Source organism: Mustela nigripes, chromosome 15 (assembly GCF_022355385.1).
Source record: "Mustela nigripes isolate SB6536 chromosome 15, MUSNIG.SB6536, whole genome shotgun sequence".
NCBI lineage: Eukaryota > Metazoa > Chordata > Mammalia > Carnivora > Mustelidae > Mustela > Mustela nigripes.
Window position 1 is genome coordinate 81,573,448 of NC_081571.1, and position 26,177 is coordinate 81,599,624.

At 43.3% G+C, this 26,177-nt stretch overlaps 1 protein-coding gene across 5 annotated transcripts in view; it reads left to right on the forward strand.

Annotated features, from left to right (window-relative positions):
* The window catches only part of MYO16 (myosin XVI), a 576,627-nt gene that overhangs the window by 365,331 nt on the left and 185,119 nt on the right, over positions 1-26,177 (forward strand). For all 5 annotated transcript variants that reach the window (XR_009400078.1, XM_059378159.1, XM_059378158.1 and 2 more), the window contains exons 19-20: positions 111-182; positions 2,563-2,704. Coding sequence is in view for 4 of the 5 variants with exons in the window: in XM_059378159.1 (XP_059234142.1) it covers positions 111-182; positions 2,563-2,704 (214 nt within the window). In the remaining variant the exon portion in view is untranslated. The remainder of the gene's footprint in view (positions 1-110; positions 183-2,562; positions 2,705-26,177) is intronic.

Below are 26,177 nucleotides of genomic sequence, written 5' to 3' on the forward strand. Positions count from 1 at the left end.
TTCCTGATGGGTCTGTGCCATAAACTTGCAAGTAATAACCATAATGTGGAATGCCCTCGCCATCCAAAAATACATACTGACCTGTGCTTTCAATGCTGCTTTACCTTTAGTGGCTGGATTGTTGCAAGTTTCAACCGATGAATTGCTGTCTGCTCTAACCACCGACATCCAGTATCTGAAAGGTAAGTGTTACTCTGCTCTGATGTTGACCTTTGGGTAGTGTGTGGTCTTCTCCGAGACACGGAGAGCAAACGCAACCTGCCTTTCCCCACCCCGTGGAACTGTTTCTGTGAGCTGCATGCCGAGCGAGAGAAGCATCAGGAGCCCGTCGGGTCACTTGCTGGGACTGTGTTGGAACCCTCAGAGGTCTGGAGAGACCGTGTTGATGAACTAGTCACCTTCTCTCGCTCATCGGTCATTTGAGGCCAATCAGGCCTTCAGTCCGAGAGGATGTACTCAGTTAAGTAATTGGAACCATCCGTGTGTGCCTGTGCCCCCGTCAGCGAGGCGCACCCTCTCTCCTCTAGGGCGTGATTCGGAAGAGGAGCTGCCATTTCTTGGTCACTCTGGAGAGGACAGGCACTGTGCCAAGTGCGAGAAATGCTGGAATTTTAACATTCTCACAGATCCCTAGGAAGTGGGCATCACGTTTTCTTTTTAACAGATGAGAGGATGAAGCCTCCAAGAGACTAACTTTGCCCATCAGGCCACTAGCAGGGGCGTGTTTGGAACTAGACTCTCGTGCTGTCTGCCTCCCGCCGTGACTCTCCACACACCACGCGCATCCGTCTTCCTGCCGTGGGCACGCAGAGTGATTTTCCCACGCGCGCCGCAGCGGAAACCGTGTCTTGATGAGATACGGACTGAAACCGCTGCCCTAGCAACCTCCCTCTTAGTGAAAGTTTGAGAACTCAGCCTCTCTCTGATCTGTTTTCTCGAAATCACCACTGTCCGACCTGCTGCTTCTCTTCCCTACCGGCAGATGCTTAGGGGCGTGGCTGATCATTCCTGCCCCCAGCTCCAGAAGGTTCCCCTCCATGTTCCAGAACGTTTCAAGTCTCCGCATCATCCAGGCGGTGGTGCAAAAGTCATTTCGATGCCGCCGCCTCCTCCTCCTCCGGGCGCAGACCAGACACACGTCGGCTCTCCTCCCCGGCTCGCTCTGGTTCTCACTGCCTTCTCTCCGTTTCGCCTCCACGTCTTAAGGCATCCTTCTTCCCTCCGTCTCGGAACGACCTCCTCTTGAGTCTTTATCTGGCCTCATCTCAGGTCGTGTCCCTTCTGCACTGCCTCGGGAATAGTCCTTCTGAATCACATTCTGCAAATGTGACGTTCCTCTGTGGACCACAGCCTTTCAAAGATGCTTCCTCCTCTTTCGGAGTAAGCCTCGCCTTTAGGCTGACCCTGCACGCCCTTCACGTTCAGGCCAGCCTCACTCTTATGCCTTATTCTGGACCATCTTCCCACCAGCCCTTGCATCTAATTATTTCATTTCTTGAACTTCTCCGAAATCATCATGCCTCATGACTTTTTAAAGAAAAACTTGAACTCACCATTAATATCTAGAATTCCCTTTATGCGCGTTTTTCTGCTTACACCGTCCTCGTGTCCTTAGTCACCCAGCATGTCAGCGCCCGGCACCCTCAATCATGGGACTCTGGAGCCCTTAATTCTATAATGTCATGAATGGCACACCTGTGTTCATGGTCACCTTGTCTGTTGATCTCCATGGCCTTGAACTTGTAGGTCTCTGAGTCTTCCTTATCTGCTGATTTTTTTTTTTTTTTAAATCTGACTATCTCAGAAGGAGCTCTCCTGTGCTGCCGACGCTCATGCAACCGTTACTTCACATGGACATTGTCAACTACTTAACCCCCTGCTCGGCCGCATGGCCCAGGTTTGCCGGCTGGCCATGGGACACAGTATGAGTGCTAGACCCCCCTCTCCTCTCTGTCTCTAGCAACAGAACGATCACAGGCTCAGCTCCAAATCTTCCACACTTGTTTCCCCCCTCCCCTGGTTTCTTCTCTCGTCTTTTGTAAAAACCTTATCACTCAAAATTTTAGTCACCATCTCTTAGAGAATGACGTAAACATTTCTACCTGAAGGTCTCAACCTGTTCCAAACTCCACACTCCCATCTTGGTTAGCTAGACCATGTCTCTGAAAATATTTAAAATATGACTAATTTTTTAGGTGACCAGGTTTTTGAGGGCCTTGGGGACAATTCTATTCAAACCAGTGAGCGGCTACCGGAAAGCTAGATAAGAGGGCACCCCCGCCCCTGGCTGATTCCCTAATGGAGAAGAAATTATACTGCCTGCCTCGAGATCCAAAGCTGGGCTCCGTGTCGGGAGCAAGTAGGACTTCAGCATTTGTGGCCGTCCCTTTGGGAAACATTTTAAGGAACAACTGGCAGAGACCTCATTTCTCAGCCTTGTCGTATCACTGTGACATCTTCTGGTGTAGGGGATGGAGAAGGGATAGAGTGGCTGTGCGCGGTCTCGTCTGCTTCTACGTGGCGGGAGCCGTGACCTCCCTTCTCTCCTTTCTGTGGCTGCAGGGGACACCATCATACGGCGACATACTGTGGAGATGGCTGAATTTTACCGGGATCTCTTGGCCAAGTCCCTGTTCGGGCGTCTGTTTAGCTTCTTGGTGAACACCATGAACGGTTGCCTCTACAGTCCAGATGAGCACAGCAGGTAGGACCCGCGGGCCTCTACAGTCCAGATGAGCACAGCAGGTAGGACTGGCAGGCTCCGGTCTTCGGTGTTACTCCTGCGGGAGCCAACTTAAAGGGCTCCTCTCCTGCAGTTATGCTGTCGTAAAAACATCTCATTTTTAACAAGTGATTTTACCGAACAGGTTTGATTGACTTTTTCATAGGGATTTAACCCCCTTCCTCCATCCCCACATGCTGATGAATTAATCAAATCCTATCACGTGCGTTCTCTCTGGACTGCAGGTGTGTGTGGCTTCTGAGCACCAAGGAATGTAAAAAAACATATAAATCTGGGAAGAAGACTGTTTAAGAACAGCTAAAGAACGTAATGTTCATTGAGGAGTCCAAGCCTCTCTTAGGACCAACTGGGGGTGTGTTTCTGGTTAGGATGTCTTCGTCTCTCCTTCCCTTACTTGTAGATTATTGGATAAAGGTCTCCGTGGTAATCCTTTCGATTCCTAGCCTTCAACACTTTTCAAGCAGTAGCTTTTCAGGATTATTTGAACATCTAAAAATTACAGACCTCCATGGCATCTCGTCAGTGGAAAACTGTGTGGGTGTTCTTGTCACTGATAATGACCTTGAGTGGGTCGCTGAAAACAGAAGCGCATCCGGAAGTCTTCACACGTAGGCTTGTCTTTGAATGAAACCTTTTGAGAATTTCTTTGGTGTCCACATAGAGTTCTTCACTAAATTCTTAAAAATTGCTGCCTTTGGAAGTTTCTTGGAAAACACTAGAAGTAACATGCATTAATGGACAGTTCTTAAAGAAATGTGGACATCTTGAAAGACATCAAGGACAAAGGGATGGTGAGGTCCTCACTGGAACGTGCACATAGGAATTGCACAGCAGGTTGATGAGTCACAGTGTGGCCTAGGGTTTGGCATCTGGATGTGTATGATCGATATATTAGCAGCTTTGCCTTAGAGTTTGGTCTGGTGAGGATTCTTGGATTTAGAACTGTTTATTGTCAGTGAATTTGTCATTTTCCTTTAAATATGAAGATAACCCACAGAATGATATCAATATGCTAAGTCTTGCAAATTAATCCTGTGTTAAAATTATTGGCTGTGCTGCTGAAATTGACATTGAAAAAAATTAATCTTATAAATCCAGCTGCACATAGAAACTTCTAGAAAATTTCCATTGGACACATTTCTTTTTAAAGATTGATTGACTGATTTTAGAGACACAGAGAAAGACACAGAGAGAGAGAGAGAGTGCAGGAGGAGGGGGAAGGGCCAGGGGGAGAGAGAGAATTATTTTTTTTAATTTTTTATTTTTTATAAACATATATTTTTATCCCCAGGGGTACAGGTCTGTGAATCACCAGGTTTACACACTTCACAGCACTCACCAAAGCACATACCCTCCCCAGTGTCCATAACCCCACCCCCCTTCTCCCAACCCCCCTCCCCCCAGCAACCCTCAGTTTGTTTTGTGAGATTAAGAGTCACTTATGGTTTGTCTCCCTCCCAATCCCAGCTTGAGAGAATTTTAAGCAGACTCCGCACTGAGCACAGAGCCCAGAGCTGGGTGTGCCTGACCTCATGAGCCTGAGATAATGACCTGAGTTGAAATCAAGAGTCAGATGCTCAACTGATGAGTCCCCCAGACACCCCTCCATTTGGCATTTAAATTTTGCAGAACCCTAAATTACATCCATATGTAATACATAGCCTCGATGTTTGACTACACACACACAGAGAAAAATACACAAATACAATCCTTGGAAAACATAGTATTTCCCTCTCGGTGGGAATATTGCCACTGTGTCAATATGTAAATTGATGGTGTTAGTGCTGTCTTTTTAAAAAATTGTTTACCAAGCAAATGAATGAGGACAAAGATGAGCAGGAAATTAGCAATGTTTTAATGTATTAGAAATTGAACTTAGAATACACACTATTCTCAGGTGAGTCATAATTCCCATGTTTTTCTCTCGTTTCTCCTGGGGTCACCCAAACCTAAATTTAAGTCTTAAAATACTGCAAAGAAAGGTTATGTTTGTAGTATTTCTAACTCATTGAAATTCATGGAAAGCTGAAGGATTTGTAGATTTACAGAACCATTTCTTAAGTCTGAGAGGTCTCAAAATTTGGATAAACTTAGGCTTTGATTGTTTAAGAATCCTCCATGTTTTTGGAATGAGTAATCGTGTTGAAACCGTTATGTAAAAAATGTGTATCCCCGGGGTTCAAGTTGGCGAGCACTCTGGATGTTGATGGGGAGTATTTTTCACACTAGATTTGTTTTTTTTGTTTGTTTGTTTTTGGTAAATTTTGCAAGAGAGAATAACTGTAAATAAGATGTACTCTAACAAGTTAGTAAAAGAAAACAAGTGAAATTGAATCAGAGGAAATGTTTCTTCTTGGAAAGCTGGACTCATTTCCTGGATTACAGTGAAATAGGTACAGTATCAGTAACGTTATACATTTTGAACGATGTTACTTTCTCTACCTAGATCCTAAATAGGGTAGCTTCTGAGTTAAAATCCTGAGGTATAATGTGAGAGATGGTGAGGAGTAGTTAATTATGATGAACCAACCCATTTTTAGTATTTGCTTGGCCAGAATCAAGCCAGTAAGATGCAGACGTCCCCAGCCTGTGGCCTGCTGTGGGCTTAATGCCCATCCAGGCTGCACATACTGGCCGCCACTGGCTGGGGACCAGCAAGGCTGGGACAGCTCTCGTTCAGGGGACATGCTTTGTGGTCAGGACACTCCAGAAATCAAAACACGCCAGAACTTTACTTATTAGGCTCAGTTGACAATGGTTTGATCCAAGTAGGCAAAAAGGAATATTAATGAAAATAGCAACAGAACCAACACATTCAATGTGTTGTATATACAATGTGTTTGTACCATGTGCACTACTATATATAATGTATTATATGCAACATATATTACTGTATCATATATCATAGCCCTATACATACTATACTATATTATACTATAAGATATATACACATTCTATATAATATATAGAATGTCATGATACAGAGTATCATAATATATAACATAATAATAGATAATATATAACATGTAATATATATGTATTATGTGTATTATAGACATATACGATAATATATAATATACAATATAATTATGTACATATATAGTAATAGAAATTATTAATTATATACATGTACATATATAATGATGTATATGTAATATATCATATACATAGCATATAATAACATATGTGATACATGTAATAGATGCCTTTATTTGTTTAAAACTTTAGTGCTCACACTAAAAAGTGCATGCATATAAACTAGCTTCAGAAGAAATCCTGTTAACCAGCCAAGAACGACACAAGGGATCGTGGGAGCAACAGGAGCTCTGGGAAATTGTGGCGCACGGATGTCCTGCTTCTTCATTCCCCTCCTGGTGAATCTCCTTTTGAGAATCCCTACACAAATACGAGCTGTGGCTTGTTACCCACTTTCTGGGATATTTCTTTCTCTAAACTATCACTTCGGCCTCGGAAGTGAAGGGTACACAGGGTTAATTCGGAGTTCCATGATGCCAGCTCACTCTTCCTCCCAGCCCGGCCGTGACCTGGGGCGCTCCGACCGCGGCCCGGGCCTTCGTGGCTCCTCGGGCACGTCTGGCCGGCACCTGCTCACGGGCTCGCTGCCACGTCCAGTCCTTGCACGGCCACGTGCGCGCCAGGCGTTCACTGCGTTATCCGTCCGGGCACGTGTTCGTGTCTGACTCTTAAAATAATTCAGTGGAGTATGGCGCGAGGAGCCAGGACACGGGTTCTGTGGGTTCTGGGAGGGAGACAGCAGAGCCGGGAGGTGCTCCCGAGTGGGGCAAGCACTTCTGACCTCTGCAGTCACACAGGCTGGCTAGCCCGTGGGCCCGGTCAGCATTCGGGGGGTGGCGGCCTCGGGCAGGAGAGCGCCCGGCCTCCCACCAGGGCCGCCTCCTGCACACACCAAGGGGAAGGACCTCCTGCAGCGGTGGGAGAGTTAGAACCCGTGGAGCTTCTCTCCCTGGAAGGAAACCCCAGGACCAGGGCAAGGATCTCCACTTAAGAAGAAGGGAGTGCTCATTTAAGAATTGATTGGCTTGAGGGGTGCCTTGGAGGGCTCAGGTGGTTGGGCAACTGCCTTCGGTTCAGGTCACGATCCAAGGATCAAGCCCCGCATCAGGCTCCTTGCTCAGCCTCTCCCTCTGCTGCTCCCCCTGCTTGTGCTCTCTTCTCTCTCTCTGTAGAATAAATAAATAAAATCTTAAAGAAAAAAAAAAAGGTCGATTGGCTTGAAAGAGCCAAGGCCTATCTGATGCAAGAAAGCAGGTAGGCTCTAAGACTCCTGTGCTGCGTGGTTTGGGTCTTTTTTGTCCATTATTTTCGAAAGGATATGATGGTCACTAGACATGCAGGGGACCCCTGTGGTCTGGGAGTCCGTGGCCTCAACTCCCCTCTACATTGTCACTGACACCCCATGACCAGTGTCGGCATAGAGATCCCATGTTTGAACCACACGGAGGTCCCTCTGTAGATTCTTGTAACCTCGCATGTAGGAAATTGGCAACTGTGAAGCCCACAGGGGACACTGCCTTGATTCCATTCTTCCCTGCCCATCCAAAGCTGGGTGGGAGCTCCCTTCTTGGGGACACCGCCCTTCTTCTCCTGGAGGAGAAGGCTTCCATCAGACGCTTCATTAATCACAGTCAGACCAAATTCTCGACTTACTCTTCTCAGGAGGCCTTGAGATGGTTCCCAGCGTCCCTTTCCCCCAGAGAGTTAGCTTCCCTGATCAGGAAACCGCAGTACCCTACAGCTTCTGGATCCTCCTGCTTCCCGAGTGCGCTACCCCGTGAGAGCAGCTGTGATGTGCGAACGCTTAGGGACGGTCTCCTCCCGTGCCTCCGTCTGTGTGTCTTCCTGTAGCTCTACGTAGGTTCCTTTCCAGGTCCCCCCACTGTATTCCAGAACATCACCTCAAGCATCCCCCTACCTGTGGGACATAGAAAGGAATCTGGATAAAGTTCCTCCATACCTCCTACCCCCATGAATTATTTTGCCTCATCATTGTAGAAAGCCTTCTCTGGTTCGTGATACGGGTTGGCTGTGTCTAGTGGAACATTCCAAAAGAAAAGGCTTGCTCTTAAGTATCTCCTGTCCGTTTACTTAATAAAATCACAAACCTTTTGAAAAAGTTAGTAGGGAGACACATTAAGTTTATATTTCATCTGAAAAGGCCACAGTATGGACAGTGTTATGTTCGCCCACTACAAAATATTTCTTTTATTGTGTCAACATAAGTAAAATTGTCCCCAGCCCCCGTGGTATTATTACTTATCTTGGCGCAACAACCTTGTTACAATGTGCAATTTGTGGTTGTCGGGAAAACACAGGTCCTTCTCTGGCTTCACCTTCCCTTAAAGAGTGTCGTGTCAGGAGAATACATCATCACCCCGGGAAGAACGGCTGGAGGTCCCAAGACGTGTTGCTCACAAGTCATATTTCTGAGACTCCTGAGACTCCTCAAACACCCAGCTGGGACCGAAATTAAAAGCGTCTCAAGACGAGAGTGCTCTCTCCTGCCGGCGGGACCAGGGCGGTAGTGGGCTGCCTTCTAGGAGGGGTGTGACAGGGCCTGGGAGATGGGGCCAGGGGCCAGGAAGTGAGGGACGTCCTGCCTTTTTGAAAGCCGGAGGATGGTTACCCCTGACCCTTTCTGGCTCCTCACACATTCCCACGCTGGACCTCTCCTTCCGCAGAACTCGGGGGGGGGGGGGAGGAAGGTGTGCAGGCTTTCATTCCCCACGTGTCACCCATGCTTGGGGCAGTCCCTTCGACACGGGCTCCGCACACAGGACCCTGGCCCCCCATGGCTTCCCAGGTGTGATTCTGGGGCAGGATTTCTCTGGGTTGAAGGCAGAGATGGACTCAAGCATGGGACAGTGCCTCGAGGACTTGCAGACACTTTCATTACTCACTTTCTATAATTTTTAATCAAGACACAGGCTCTAAACAGCACCTCATTTTTGAACAGGAATCTTCCTTGTGATTCCGAAATGAGCTAAATGCTGGCGATTCTAGCTGAAGTCGAATGAATAATAAATACCTTGATTTAAAGAAAATGATAAAGTGATTTTTGCAGCTCCTAAACGTGGACCTGCTTCATAATGCGACACTTGAGACTGAACGGGCGGCGTTACATTTCCTGGGACTGCTTGTTCCTAACGTGGTCCCTTCACCAGAGTTTCGGTGCGGACTCGGCTGCTTGCCGACGTTCTTGAACAGCGGAGGGGGTGGGGACCTTCGGGACGGTTCCCCACATGTCTCGGATGCTGAAACCTGCCTTTGATTTCACTCGCTTCATCACGCCTTCTGAATCCTGGGGCCGATGGAGAAACAGAACCCGTGGACGGTATTCCTTTGCACCGTTCGACACGCCATGAGGAAAAACAGATGGAGAGTGAAAGGTTGGCAGGTGGAGGGGAAGAGGCCGGGCTGTGTGGTGTGGATGGCGCACTTTATTTATCTACACCCGCACTGATTTGTTCCCGCCTTCATTTGTTCGTCCATCCATTCATTTGCGTCCGCTTGTTCTGAAATCCACACTTCTGGGCAGCACAATTTGGCATGCAAATGTATGCGGTAGATAAATGGAGTTTTGAGCATACATATGGAGATTTGGGGGTTTGCACTGAGCGTTCGGCTTCTTAAATATGCTTATGCTGTATTGCGTTCTTACAATATTTTAGTTGAGCTAAACATAAACATTTAAAGACTTTATGATTAGTTACTTTCGGCTTCAGTGACTTATAGAAACTTTGGAAGAGCTCCCCCCTCATGTCTTCAGATGCCCAAACCAACATTTGACTCATTTTCATCCTGAGTCCTTGAGTATCGAAGCTTGCTCCTCCTGATTCCACCAGGAGCTTTGGTTGGAGTCCAGGGTCATCTGAGGATAATGAGAGGACTCCATGTTGTCCATGCAGTGCCTGACACAGCAGGAATGGCTGCTTGGCTAAAATCCCCCAAACCTCGGTGGGTGTGGCTGGATGGAAGGCTTCCTGGCTGATGGTGATTTGTCTGTGGAGACAGAGGGTTCGGAAGAGGTGCAGATAGACAGCATGTTGGGAAGCCGGGATACGGTCCAGTCTCTTCCATTGAATTTTGGTTCGGTGACCTTGGGTGTTCTGAAGAGTGCCAAATAGAGGAAATATGTTGTTCTTTAGAAATAGGAACATCGCTCTCCATGTACGCTTCCAGACCTCAGAGGGGTTTTCTCTTTGCTCAGAGGCTTTGCAATAAGTGGGTGACTGTGGATTCGCATCAATCGGTCTCCATCCTCTGTCCCTTATCCTCTGTGTGGATACGTCCGAGACGCCCTTGCAGAGAGCCCAACTAGTTGAGAGTGTCGTGTGTGCTCCTTGATGGTTGCAAAAATGAGGTCCCCATGGCTTAGACACCGTATTTCCCAGGAAGTAGGGGTTCCTTGACGAAAAACTCACATGGAGGACACCAGCTCTGTGGACAGGTGAGTGTGAGGTGGCTGGAGGGGTTCTGGCTATGAGGAGGATTGCATCGGTGATCAGAGAGCTGGTGCTCTCAGCGGGGAAAGGGATAGGTTAGGGGGACAGGTGAGAGAATGGGGTGAAATTGGGATGAAGGCTTTCGGCTTTAAAAATGAAAGCATCTTATCCCTCACTGGAAGGTAAGGGCTCACCACCCTGGGAAATGCTGGGTCTGTCCTTCCATCCATAGATTGATATGGAGAGAGAAAAAAAAGGTTGTTGAGAAGCAATCAGTTGGAAAACTTCTCACACTATTAAATGTCCCCTTTCCCACCCAGGACATGTATAGTGTGGGTTTGAATTACACACAGAGGTGTTGCACAGATACACCAGTGAGAGAAGAAGCTCAACTCTTTTAGAGAGAAGTTGAAATTTTCTTTAACATTATTCTCTTTTTCTTTTCCTTTGAATTCACATATCAATTCGATGGTTTGGTTCCCAAAACCATCAGTAGTATATTTTCTGCATCTCACCCTGCTTCTAAATTCACACATTTTGATAGTAAGGAAAAAGCATTTTATAAGGCAGCACGGAACATGCTAGATGTCCGGAAAGATTTCCATCAGCATGGTCACCAAATGCCTGTGTGCTTCCCAGCGGTCTGGCGGGGGTCACTGCCGAGGATGCTGGTGTCGCTGGTGGGGGTGGCTTCCCCGAGTGTCGCCACTGACGACACGCTCTCTGAAATGAGAAGAGAGGAGCAGGTCTAGTGGGGCCTAAGTTTGAGGTGCTGTTGTGATGCCTGGTGATTGCCGGTGAGTCCCTTCCGCTCCAGCCGAGGACGTGAGCGTCCCAACCAGCATAGGAGATCTGCAGTAGGATCGTAACAAGCAGGTTGACGTTCATCGTCAGAAACACCGAGCTCCTTCATCAGAGGAGATGTGCTATTCTTCCTTAATTAGAGAGAACAAATATTTCCTGTAGGGAAAATATAATTATAGCTTTGGAGAGTTCTGCAGGCTGGTTTAAAAAAGAAACCCATGTCAGCATTTTGGATAATCTGTATTGGGTCTGAAGACTCCCTCAGTGAGTGGCAGAGGAGGCTGATCTCTACCTTCATGCTCTGAAATGAGAATCCGGTGGATTAACGGGGTGGGCAGGATATACGGCTTACATTTATTGGGGGGATTCTCCTGAGTTTTGTTCTGCTAAAGATTCAGTTCATGTACTATTAATTCTGAGTATTTTTTGGTGCATATGCACCTGTTTGTTGGATTTCCAAGGATTTTAAGTAGAAAGTAATATTTTTCCCGTTTATATAGAATTTATAGGCAAGTTTGCTGCGATTACCATTTATCTCTCTGATCCAATCAGGTAGCACTTAATGTTCTTAAGAAATGTTATGTGACTTTTTGTAGGTCAGAGTCTCATTTGAAAATCCAGTGAATGGTATAAACACATACACACACACACACACACACACACACACACACACACACACCCAGAGTCCCTCACGTACTTTCTGGTGATTGAAAGACCACACCCAGCAAAACAAAATCCGTGTGCCTGGGCTGGAATACTTCCTTAATTTGTTGGTTAAAGAAATGAAAAAATTCTGAATTAATACCTTCAGTGTGGTTCTCAGTCTACCAGGAGTTCAAGAACTCCTGGATTTTTCAGTCCATTTTTTTGGGGTAATGATTTTGTTGAGATTTTTTTAAAATTAAAAATTATCTTTTAAAATTTTAGATGAAATGTATGATTTAAAAAAAAAATACCCTGAGGTACCATCTAATAGATGAGTAACAATTCTTCAAACACTAGTATGATAGTAAGCTTGTGACTGTTCTGGAAGGTTAGACATCATAGAGTCCATGTTTCACTGTAACCGCATATTTGTCAAGGGTCTCTCGTCCTTCAGGGACAGGGAGTCAGAAAGTCGGTGTACAAGGGGCTAGGGGGCCTGAACGCAGCTGAGGGCAGAGTGTCTTTCTGCTGCTCTGCAGACCAGCGTTCGCCTTGCGGTTCATGCCTGCGTGTTTGCCCGAATCTCTACTCTCCTACCAACTTATGACCAGTTCCAGGTCCCATCTCTAGGTCATTAGTTGGCTGCCGTACGCGGCGTTTGACATGACTTCCGCACCTCCTCCTTCTGATCCGCGTGAGGCATGAACCTAAATTCCAATCAGGGGTGTGTGTAATAGTATCATTCTACCTTGTTCTTAAATTATTTAACCAGAGAACTTTTTTTTTTTTTTTACCTTTAAATGTCAGGTGCAACCCATGACTTTTTAAAAAGACTTTTAAAAGGCTATGGATGTAGCCATAATAGTTATCAATGGTTCTTAGGGAAGTTAATTTGTTTTCTCTTTTGCAAGGGAACACGGTCAGTTTGGGGAGGGTGAGTCTTTGAGCTACAAGCTGGTAGAGTAGTCTTCTCCAGAGTGACAGCCATTGGAGCACCCTGGGTGATGAGAATTGTGCATCCCAGGGACCTGAAAATCTCCAAAGGCTCCAGCAGGATCATGACTACGCCATGCTACCTACAGAAAGCTCTCCTCTGCTTTACCTGAGGGCTGGCCATCATTCCCTCCAACTGGAAGCTTACAGTAGGCTGTGCTTCCTCCTTCCTGAGTCCAATGAGTAGGAAAGATTTTATTGAAAATAAGGGACAGATTTTTCAGAATATCTGTGCCACCCCCAAGTATGGAAGAGAACTTGTTCAATTATCACCTATCTCCAGATTTAAATGTTTTCTGCTCTTTGGGACTATCCATGTCCCTGACTAGAGGATCTGTAGTGATTCTCAACAGCGTGGGGTGGGACAGGGCTCAGTGACAACTGCCGAGCAAAGGAGTATGAAAATAATTTAAATCTGTTTGCCGAACCACATGCATCTTCCCCACAATGCTCAAAGAATCATAGGGAAAGTTTGAAATGCCCCTCTGTTGTGGTGGTGGTGGTGGTTGTGGTTTGGTTTGGCTTGGTTTGGCTTGGTTTGGTGTTTTGTTTGTTGTTGTTGTTTTAGGCTGAAATAAGTGAAGAAACAATCTACATGGTGATAGAAAAGTGGAATAAGAAGAAAATATCTAGAAAGTCAATGTTTTTTCACTGTTATTTTGACAAATTAGTAATTTCCCCAAGAAAACATCTGACCAAATGATGGATTGAAACTCACTCGGGAATCCTAAGTAACATCTCATCCTCTCTCTCTCTCTCTCATTTATTACGTATTTTATAAATCCCTGTTAAACGTTCAAAAAAGGTCACGGAGATTAGCGGTCCTTTATGGACACGAAGCTGGGAACAAAGTGAAACTTGCTTCTGAAGTAAGGATTGGAAGTATAAATGAATTGATTCAAAACCAAATGTTTACTTACTAGTTTCAGTCTTTTCCCTTAACAATTTATTGAAATGATTATAAAGATTTAAAGCTTTTGATGGATATTACAAATCAAAAAAGATGTCTGTAAGAATGATGACCTAAATTTCTAGACCATCAGTTGATCAGTAATGAAGAGTTGGTACAATGATATTTTGTGCATTACTTTATCAATTATAATGTAAAGTACTTAATTCTTAAACATGAACTTACATTATTAATTCCCAAATGTCTCACAGAAATACTCAAACACCTGCTGTGCATTTGTGGGAAAGTGAAAATAGGCTTACCCTGTTTTTATTTTTTTTCCCTCACTTAACATATGATATCTTTCTTCATTAACGGTCTTTTTTTGGAGATGGCAGATGTACTAATCAAGAAAAGTACAGAGGGGTACGGCCAAGGCCCTCACTTACCTACTATCTAGAATTAACACTGCTAACATTTGCCACTTCTGTTTCAGATTTTCTTTTTTTTTTTGGTTTATTTATTTATTTATTTGACAGGCAGGGATCACACGTAGGCAGAGAGTCAGGCAGAGAGAGAGGAGGAAGCAGGCTCCCCGCTGAGCAGAGAGCCCGATGCGGGGCTCGATCCCAGGACCCTGAGATCATGACCCGAGCCGAAGGCAGAGGCTTTAACCCATTGAGCCCCGCAGGCGCCCCCAGATTTTTATTAACATGGAAGAAAGAGGAAATTGCAGCTAAAAGCTCAAGTTCCTTACGTTTGCCAACACAGGTCTGTTCCTCCCCTTCCACCCCAGAGACGACAGTGCCATCAAGTTCGTGTAAATTTCCCACAATTTGTTTTTTTTTTTTTTTATTTGTTTAGATGTTGGTTTTTCATTACAAATCTATAACACCGTGAGCCATTAAGAATTGAAGAAATGCTATCATGCAGTATGTTTATGCTGCAGGCCCCTTTTTAATCCACACGGCTGGTGAGAGTTCTCTGTATTGGTACATAAAGAGCTAATTCAGTCTTTTTAAGGGCCGCGTTAATTTCCTTCCATGACAAAAACCTCCGTCTTCTCATCTGCTTCTCTTCCGAGGGACACTGAAGTATCTTTTCATTTTTTCCTCTCAGTGATACAGTGCTGTATCCTTGTGCATGTCTCCTGAGATTCATGTTTAATATGTTCGTCCCGGTACATATTTAGTGGCAGGATGGTGGGGAGAGCATTAATTTGCATTTCCCTGATGACGCGTGAGGCTGACCGTGGCAGGTTCTGCACCGTCCCCTGGTGATGTCCCCGGAGAGATGTGCGGTGGGATTGGTTCAGGGAGGCTCAGTTGTCGGACTCTAGGGCCCTATCGGTGATGTCCTTCTCCTAATTCAAAGTCATCTTACATTTTTTTCCTAAAACCCTTCGATTTCAGTACATCAGGAACTTGTTTATAGGAAGCACTAATATAATGTTATATTTTTAGTCAAATATTCCATGGTTCCTACTCCCAGTTATCTCCAATTAGTTAGAAATGTTTTTTCACCCCTCCTGATTTTTAATCTATTTCACTGAAACTGTATCAATAATATATTGTTTTAATAAGTAAGTTCTCATAATAACTTTTATTTTCTTACGTGGTTTGGTTATCACTGGATCTTTATTTTTGCATATGAATTTTATAATCACTTTGACTCAGTCCATAAAAAAGTTCTTTGGGGATTTTGACTAGAAATACATGTGTTGATTAATATGAGGAGAATTGGTTTCTTTAGATTATTAATTCTTTCCTTCCATAAATATGATCTATATTTTTATTCATGTTTTTTTCTTAAATAGTATTTGTATTTTTTACCAATTTCTTGAACATCTTTATTTGATTTTTTAATGTACTTTTTACATTTTGTTGTTATTTTTCTATTACATTTTAATTTGTTTATTGGGACTCTCAATCTTGCATTTCATATGTTGATCTTCTATCTAGAAACCCTGCTGATTTTTCTTATTAGTTCTAATAATTTTCCTGTGGAATATCTTACTATTTTATAAAGTAAATGATCATAATTACTTTATTTTTCTCTTGTCTCTCATGTCTCTTATTTCTTCTTTTATTGCTTTGGCTAGCACTGCCATACAACATTGATAATTTGTGATGATAGCGGATATTCTTCTCTTATTTCCAAATTAATGTAATATCTCTAAATATTTGCCATCAAGTAATCTGCTTACTTCAGGTTCCAGGAGATAATCTTTCCTGATTGTTTTCAATCAAGGATGCTAAGTTTTATGTTTTTTCCTCTGTAGATTAAGATTACTATTACTCTCTCCTATTTTTTGCTTATGCAGCAATTCAAGTGATGTGTATTTTTTTATGTTGAATAATTCATTTATAACTTGAACTCTGTTTGGTCATGATGTCTTAGATTCCACTTTCTAGTCTTTATTAAGAATGTTTAGATTTACTTTCATTAGTGAGAAGAGATTCTATTTTTTTCCTTCTGATACAGTCCTTTGCTGTCAGGTTTATTGAAAGAGTAAATTGGGTAGCTTCCTCTGGTTCCTCCCCTCTACAAGGGTTTGAGCTAAATGAGGATGATAGACACCTTGAATGTCCGGGGCAAGTCTTTCTAAAATCTTTTGGGGGAGATGGAGGTTGGATTGCCTTTTGAATGCTAATTATTTTAAAGTTTTTAGGTCTAATTGGATTGTTTTGTTTCTTTTTTGAGTCATTTTTCTTTTCTAGAAAATTGTCCATTTTAATATTTTAAATGTATTCACCAACTAAATCATAACTTTGTTTTATTATCCTTCAGTCTCTCCTGTAGCTGTAGTTTGACAATACTGACATTCCTCATGTTGATGTCTTTGCCCCAGTATCACTGATGAATCATGTTTGAAGCTTGCCTGTAAGAATTATCTTAAAAAATTATTTTTTTTTCATTTCTCAAGTTAATAATACTTCTTTTACTAGGTCCTGAAATCTCTTTATATCCCTATTTCAACTTTCTTGGAATTTTGCTCTTTTTTTTTTCCTTACTTCCTGAGTGGAATGTACGTCTCTTATCTTTCGATGATTTTGCTGACCCTGAGTCTATAAAGATCCCCCAAGGACCTAGTAGCTTCCAGACGCTTACCATGTAATGCTCGCTTTGTTGTTTATTTCTAAATATTTTGTCTTTATGCTGTTTCACAGATAAAATAACAAACAGTTTGTCAGAAAAATAAATTTAACACACCATGTTTTTCCCTCCCTCATCCCTCCCTAAGTTGTTTTTTTTTCCCCATTAAATAATGAGATTTCTTTGATTCTTATGAATATAGTATGAGTGACTTCTATTTCTGTATAGACTTATTTAAATCATGGTGCTATTGCCATGACAACCAAAACTACACAATTTAGCAAAATATCTGAGACAAACCTGCTTTCTAAATAATTCTCCTTCTGCTCCATTTCCTTACCAAAACACCCATATGTATAATGATTTCCTGAAGAGCTACGAACCTTTTCTTTGTAATTGTACACTTGTTTTTCATTATTTTTTGAGATCTTTTTTTTTTTAAATAGAAGGATCAAGAGGAATGAAAAATATTCGAGTTTTACCAAGGCATCATGTATATTACAATGCTCAGAAAGTAATTATAAATTACCACATAATAAATACAAAATAGTGGTTAAAATTTTACCACCCTTGTTATAAAAATTCCCATATGCTACAGACATAATGATGGTGGCATTTAAATATTAATCATGATAATGTGATAAATTGTTTCAAGAACAGCGCCCCTTATTGAACCAGTAAATGACTATGTACTTTTCCCTTAAGTACATGTTTTCGGGAGATGGAAGAAAAAATAGATTTGTCATAACTACGAGAATATGACATTTTTAGTATCAAACAGGATTTTCCTTTTTGATAATGACTGTCGTATGATTTGCTAATATTACTGGAGACCCAAATAGATTCCCCCAAATGTGTAAGGAATTCCGTGATTTCTAAGGCTAATGAGAAAACGTTTCAGCATCCTACTCCTCGAGCTCTTTCTTGAGCCCTGATTGCAGAGGCTAACGCTTGTATATTTCATACAAAAAATAAAATCCGTTGCGTCGCTGACCAGGCCTGCTCTCTTGTTGCAGTTCTAACTGGGGAGATGCACTTGGCTTCTTTTCAACCCTCCGCTAACTTGTCCTGCTGAATAGAGTTAACCGAATCTGTATTTATTCTGTTCTTCCTCGCCTGCCGTCAGAGCATTGTGGCAGGTCTGCCAGAATGAATAATGCCATAGTGTTCGGAAGCGAGAGCAGAATGTCCCATTCTGGCTCCCAGCAACCCGGCCTCTCCCTGCAGGAAACACCAGGGAGGAAATGTCAGCACCACCATATAAATATCATTGGCCTTTTTCTGTAATAATTTTCGAGTTGAGGAGGATGTGCATTTTGCCATTTTTAGTTTTTTGTCGGCTCCATGCTTTTAACTTTTCTCACTTCACACACCGTCTTATTAAAAATATACTTCCAAGCCCGGCTTCTGCGTGAATGTGATACGTGATAAAGGTACACTTATTTTTTTTTTTAAAAAAGACACAATTATTGAGGTAATCATTTATGGGCTATTACCTATAAATGAGCTGGGCTTTAAGCTGAGGATTGTTGAAGTTCATACTGACATTAGCCACGAGGTAGGTAGGGTGGTCTCCCTGTGTTAGATAAAGAAACTGGAATTCAGAGAGGTTTAATAAGTGTCCTTGGTCACAGAGCTGGGAAATGATGGACTTGATCTATGAACTCCAGTATGTCAGGATCAAAACCTGAGTTTTTTCCAAAAGGTCTCCCACATTGAAGACTTTCAGAAGAGTGATAAGAAAATACAATTTTAAGACTTAATTTTTAAATTAACCTTTTGAAATACAGATGATTTCTTTATTTCTAATAAAATTATGGAAGTTTAAAATAGCCATGTATGGACATGTTCCCAAGAGCCAGACTGTTTACTCCCTTTTTGTATCTGGGCTTCTAGAATCCCGCACAATGCTTTGCAAAAGGGGGTGTTGTGTATATATTCACTGAAAAGTGAATGAGCTAGTAAATGAACTTGTTCGAAGTCACTCTTGAGAGAAGAGGCTTTGGTAGATAGCAAAGATGGCCCTACTTCTTTATTCTTGTCTGTGTCCCTGACTTTCAACACTTCTCTTATCCAGGGTCAAGTCCATTTCCCCTCCCTTTGAATCTGAGCTCTGCTGTGACTGGCTCTAGCCCAGAGAACACAGTACAAATGACAGTACACCGATTCTGAGCCCTGATGCGAGTCTATGTTCTCAGATCCTGGTCCCCGCCATGGGCCTGAGTCTGGGCTTGTGTGCGATGTGGGACGCTCTGTCACCCAAACAGGGGTGGGCCAAACCCTGGCCCTTGGGGGAGTTCATCCCACATCTGATGGAAGGCCTCGGTGACCAGAATAAGTACTTGCTGGTTTTAGTCATTTGTTTCGGGACCTTCGGTTATCCAGCAACGTCTGCTTGCTACAAATCACCGTCCAATTAATTCGGTTGTTGGGGGTCCTCGTTTGAACCACAGACTTCGAGGACCCACATTGGAGGAAAAGTCCACTCTCCATTCAGGGGTGACTGTAGAAATGCTGAGATGCCCCCCACTTCCCAAACCCTTGATCCCCTCACCTTCTTGGTCCCCAAATCCCTAACCTTTGGGTAAGGAAGACTTAGTTTCTCAGGACTCCCTATTGCATTGCAAAAACATCCCGAAGTGCTCTTAGCAACCCTAAGTAGCCAGAACCTCATAAGAAAGAAGGTAGGGGTGCCAAAATGTCACTAGGAAGGGAGAAAAGGACCATGTGAGAAGAATGTGAGGCTGTTGCCCACATGTGTCAGATCAGCACGTGGGCCCCATGGAGCCCACCATGTTGTGGGTCTGTTACGTCTTGGTGCAATGGGGGGAAATGGAAAAGCATGGTAAAGAGAAAACAGAGCAACATTTTGTCCTGTGGCTCTAGCTAGTGTGCTGAAATGCTACGTTATTATAGTAATTTTATTGTTTGTCTGGTTTTTAACTTTTTAAAAAGTGCAATAGGTATTATTTCTTCTTTGAAGGTTTGGTAGAAGGTTTGTTTTTTGGGAGGTTTTTGATCACTGCTTCAATCTTGTTACTAGATATTGGTCTACTCAGATTGTCAATTTCTTCCTGGTTTTGGAAGTTTGTAATTTCCAGGAATGCATCCATTTCATCTAGGTTGCTTAGCTTGTTGGCATATAACTGTTGAAAATAATTTCGGATGATTGTTTCTATTTCCTTGGTGTTAGTTGTGATCTCTCCCTTTCATTCATAATTTTACTAATCTGGATCTTCTTTCTTTTTGGGAGATTAGTTTGGCCAGTAGTTTATCAGTCTTATTGATTCTTTCAAAAAACCAGCTTCTAATTTCACTGATGCATTCTACTGTATCTCTAGTTTGTATCTCATTGATCGCTGCTCTAATCTTGATTATTTCCCTTCTTGTGCATTGGGTTGGCTTAATTTGTTGTTGATTCTCTAGTTCTTTAAGGTGTAGAGACAGCTGGTGTATTCTGGATTTTTAAATTTTCTTTGAGGGAGGCTTGGATGGCTATGCATTTCCCCTTAGGACCATCTTTGCTGTATCCCATAGGTTTTGGACTGAAGTGTCTTCATTCTCATTGGTTTCCATGAATTGTTTAAGTTCTTCTTTGATCTCCTGGTTGATCGAAGCATTCTTACGCAAGGTGGTCTTTAGCTTCCAGGTGTTTGAGTTCCTTCCAAACTTTTCCTTGTGATTGAGCTCCAGTTTCAAAGCATTGTGGTCTGAGAGTACACAGGGAATAATCTCAGTCTTTTGGTATTGGTTGAACCCTGATTTGCGACCCAGTATGTGGTCTATTCTGGAGAAGGTTCCACGTGCACGCTAGAAGAATGAGTATTCTGTTGTTTTAGGGTGGAATGTTCTGTATATATCTATGAGGTCCATCTGGTCCACTGTGTCATTCAATGCTCTTGTTTCTTTATTGGTTTTCTGTTTGGATGATCTGTCTATTACTGAGAGTGGCGTTTTAAGATCCCCTACTATTAATGTATCCATATCAGTCTGACTCTTTATCTTGATTAACAGTTGTCTTATGTAATGGGCTGCTCCCATATTGGGGGCATAAATATTTACAATTGTTAGATATTCTTGGTGGATAGACCCTTTAAGAATGATGTAGTATCTCTGAGTACAGTATTTAGTTTAAAATCTAATTTATCTGATATAATAATCACTATCCCAGCCTTCTTCTGAGGCCCACTGGCATGAAGAATGTTTCTCCATCCCTTCAATAAATGGTGCTGGGAGAATTGGACAGCGATGTGTAGAAGAATGAAACTCAACCATTCTTTTACACCATACACAAAGATAAACTCGAAATGGATAAAAGACCTCCACATGAGGCTGGAATCCATCAGAATCCTAGAGGAGAACATAGGCAGAAACCTCTTTGACATCAACCACAGCAACTTCTTTCAAGATACATCTCCACAGGCAAAGGAAACAAAAGTGAAAATGAATTTTGGGGACTTCATAAAGATCAAAAGCTTCTGCACAGCAAAGGAAATAGTCAACAAAACAAAGAGGCAGCCCATGGAATGGGAGAAGATATTTGCAAATGACAGTACAGAAAAAAGGCGGATATCCAAGATCTATAAAGGACTCCTCAAACTCAACACTCACAAAACAGATAACCATGTCAAAAAATGGACAAAAGACATGAACAGACACTTCTCCAATGAAGGCATACAAATTGCTAATAGACACATGAAAAAATGTTCATCATCACTAGCCATCAGGGAGATTCAAATCAAAGCCACATTGAGATACCACCATACACCAGTCAGAATGGCCAAAATTAACGAGACAGGAAACAACGTGTGTTGGAAAGGATGTGGAGAAAAGGGAACCTTTCTGTTGGTGGGAATGCAAGTTGGTGCAGCCACTTTGGAGAACAGTGTGGAGATTCCTTAAGAAATTAAAAATAGAGCTTCCCTATGATCCTGCAATTGCATTACTGGGTATTTACCCCAAAGATACAGACGTAGTGAAAAGAAGGGCCATCTGCACCCCAATGTTTAGCAGCACTGGCCAAACCGTGGAAAGAACCAAGATGCCCTTCAGTGGACAAATGGATAAGGAAGATGTGTCCATATATACAATGGAGTATGATGCCTCCATCAGAAAGGATGAATACCCAACTTTTGTAGCAACATGGACGGGACTGGAGGAGATTATGCTGAGTGAAAGAAGTCAAGCAGAGACGGTCAATTATCATATGGTTTTGCTAATTTGTGGAGCATAACAAATAACATGGAGGATATGGGGAAATGGAGAAGAGAAGGGAGTTGGGGGAAATTGGAAGGGGAGGTGAACCATGAGATACTGTTGACTCTGAGAAACAATCTGAGGGTTTTGGAGGGGTGGGGCAGGGTGGGAGTTTGGGTGAGCCTGGTGGTGGGTATTATGGAGGGCACATATTGCATGGAGCACTGGGTGTGGTGCATAAACAATGAATTCTGGAACACTGAAAAGAAATTTTAAAAATTAATTAAAAATTTTTAAAAAGTGTAACAGGAAGCAAGATATCTGGATTCCTATTCTGAGCCTGACACTTAACACTGAAGAAATATTCAGTGAAAACTGTCATGAATTATGAAACTGAATTTTATCAGTCCCTAAAATTGTAATGACTCTATTTCATGTGCCAGCAAATGGAGGTTTGGCCTCCGTGAGTCTCTGGCTTGTTTCTGGTTTTAGGACCTAGGAGTCTCTGATTCCCAGTCAGGGTAAGTGGGGAAACAACAGTGATACCCAAATATTTGGTAGCTATTAGAATATATTTTGCTGGACAGATTGGATCTGTTGGTAAGTTGTGGACCCCAGGACACGGTTTTCAGGGTGGCTGATGTCGAAATGGTTTTATGTTACATGTTTTAATTTTTGTTGGTGTTTTGTTTGTTCATTTGTTTTATTTTTTTTTTTAATTTTTTCAGTATTCCAAGATTCATTGTTTATGCACCACACCCCGTGCTCCATGCAATCCGTCCCCTCCATAATGCCCACCACCAGGCTCACCCATCTCCTCCCCTCCCCTCCAAAACCCTCCAGTTTGTTTCTCAGAGTCCACAGTCGCTCCTGCTTTGTCTCCCCCTCCGATTTCCCCCCAATTCACTTTTCCTTTCCTTCTAACGCCCTCCATGTTATTCCTAATGCTCCACAAATAAGTGAAACCATATGATAATTGACTCTCTCTGCTTGACTTATTTCACTCAGCATCATCTCCTCCAGTCCTGTCCATGTTGATACAAAAGTTGGGTATCATCCTAATGGCTGCGTAATATTCCATGGTATGTACGGACCACATGTTATTTGATTTTTGTTTTGACAAATTAAAAAAAAACCCTTTTCTATTGATATTCTACAGATTGCCAGTAATAGATGCATTTTTAAAAAATCAAAAATAAGCACATCTCAATGCCAAAGACTAAATCCGAACAATTATAATTACCAAAATTGTCATGACTTAGCCTGGTTTGAAGTATGGAAACAAACACAAAATATGCTGTTGACTCTTTTCTCCGTCCTCCCCCTCTCCCCTCGTCTCCCTTGTCACTCTATCTTTTGTCTCTCCCTGAGCCTTAAGTCAGAACCACAGAAGGAATCAGGAAATTCCCACTAGGATGGTGTTTCCCAGAGAATGTTCTGTAGAATAGTAGTCCAAGAAGCTCGTAAAACAAATAAAAGGTTTTCCAGAAAGGGTTTTTATGTGGTCGGGAAAGGTTGTGTGTTCTCTTGGGCAGGCACAAAACACAGTGTTCTGAGGAGCTTTGGGCAAGAGCAAAGAGCATCCTGGTTTAGTTGATTATGGGACAGAGGACACACCTGAGAAACTCATGAGAAACCAATTTAAAAAACTGAAGTAGCTCAAGAGTGCAAAGCTACCTGTCTCTGTTCACTCAGGTCTCCTTCAAGTGTTAGTATGCCAAGAACTCACTGTTCCTAAAATGGAGGCTGACTTCTCCCAAACCCTTGCTTCCCAAGTCCACGCCATGGTGTCTCCCATCCCTGATGGCTGGCAGGCTGACACGCATGGTGAGATGTCACTCCGCGGCCCAGTTAGAGATTGAAATCACGAGGAGCTAGCTGCAGACCTCCCTTCAACTCGCCAAGTGGTGTTGTGAGTCCTTCGTTACCTCTCATTGTCGAGAGTTGACACAACTGTCTAGAGCATTCTTACTGTGCTGATCTAACGTCAAGAGAAAGGAAAGTAGGGTTCATCAGCCAGGAGGGCTAGTTGCTCTAGGAATTCACCTAAATACCCACAAAGTTGAACAGCCAGTCCTTAAGACTTAGCAGCTCCACAGGGTCTTACGTGATGCTTAATCACAGAAGCTGTCCTGCACTTGCACATTCACTGCTTGGCACCATTATGGGTGAGCTCAGAATCGGCCCTCCCCTACACAAATGAGGCTAAAATGTGTCAAATTCAGTGGGTCCTTGAGTCTTACTAGAACTGGTAGTACCGTCATCGAGATCAGAATTTCAAAAGCTGCAGATTCCTGGCACCTGTAAATACTCATGCTCCTGACCTCAGTGAGCTCACCTCCTCCAGTAGCTCTAGTCTAACAAGTCCAAGCTCCAGAGAAGGGCTAGGTCCCCACTGACAGTCTAGACTTGCAGTGTGCACCTGCTAGCACTTGTCCATCCATTCACGTAGGACAGTCTCGGGGGGACCCCTTTCCCACAGTTAGTTATTGTACCTCTTCTTTGAAGATCACGAATGCTGCAGATGAAGGAGTTGGTGGCATCTGGAACTACTCCCACCCGACCCCCCGCCCCCAGGATTACCCACCCCTACTGGGAATCCTGACTTGACTCTGCCTTCCCGAACAGACTCACTCATGGGGTCACACGACTCTTGGGTTTCCCTGTGTTTCATCCTGAGCACTCTCTGACTGATCTTGGGCGTGTATCAGACTCAGTATCACCCCTGTGAACCTCAGGTTTGTCAAAAGCCAACATGAATGCTGCAAACACACCTTCAGAGCTCACTCTTCTCCCAAGACTGTCCTCTGTCTGATGGGCATGGTGTGCATCTCCCAAACCCACTGGGTCACAATCTCCAATTAATGGACACGGACTGAAAGGGAAGGAGAGGTATTCATCTTCTTGTTGCAAGACCGGAGGAAACATTTCCTTGAAAAGACAAATCAGCTACAGAATTTCTGCATCCTCAAGGGGGATTTTATTTTGCTACTTGCCAATTTACAAAAGATGGTCCAAATCCAATGATACAGGAGCCCAGTTTAGAGTCAAATGGCTTTAACACTTCTCATTATTGTGTGACCTAGATGATGATACTTGTTCACTGACTTTGAGAGCATAAACCCAAGGAATGTACAGCTGTGTTAACTTCATCTTTAGTTGTTTCATTTTACTTCTTCAGAAAGCTTTTGAGCACAGTGTGCATCCCTTGTTGAATTCGCGCACCGAAAGAAATACATCAGCCCTCCTTATGCCAACGTGCATCAACAGTGAGATTTCCCAAGATTGTCTCTGACTCAGTTGTTTAGATAATCGGCATTTTTGTTGGAAGGGCTAAAGTCACTGGTCTGAAAGCATCCCTAAGAAATGCAGCTCAGCTTTCAAAGGGCAGTAGGTCATTGCCCAGAGAGTCAACAGGTAAGGAAGGGAAATATTAATCTCAAATATAAATGGAAACAACAATGGGATAAATACGACTAATTCAACAGCTTAAAGAGTATGTATTTCCATCTCTTCCTTAACCTGTGGGCCACCCAAGCCTTTGTAATTATCTTCCCACCGATGTCTATATTCATAAATGGGACCTGAGCCTCCTTGGAGCAGGCAAAGTCTACCAGGAGAAGGGGCACTGTTCTACTTTCGCGTTAGCCCTGGCAGGACCGCAGAAAACATACATTTGAACACTATCGTCTGACAGACATTCACCAGGTAATCTCTCTATCCCCACACATAGTCACGATCCTCGTGTACACATTTCTTTCCTGTCCTTTTGAAGTAGAATGCAGCCAATGTGTCCATATTCTAGATACAGCTCGGCAGATGCGACTCATGCGACGTGTCCATGCGACCTGCACATGGACGGGTGCGTGGGTCTCTGCTGCACTCTGGCAGGTGTCCATCATGCCCTCCTTCTGTTTTGTTGTGTTTTATTTTCTGCTCAGTGTCAGGTAGCAGAAGGACATGCACAATGTTGAGTACGTGGTGGTACCTCCTCCTTCTATCCCTGAGGCGTATTTCTCTGTAAACATATGTGTGGACAGAGCACTCGTGACTTACATGTTCTACGGTTGGTGGGCACTTGGGGTGTCTCTAGTTTTTGACTCTATGAATAAAGCAGCCACGAACAATCTTGTGCCAGTCTTTAAGTGGACACATGCCTTCATCCCCCCGCTAGGCCCCCACAGAGGGAATTGTGGGTAGTTCAGTGGGCTTGTGTTTAGCTGTGATAGGTGAAGCCAAACCACATTCTGGGTTTCAAACGTAGGCTACGCCCAGCCGCGTCTGAGGTCCTAGTTTCTCCACAGTCAGTACACATCGTTTCTGTCTG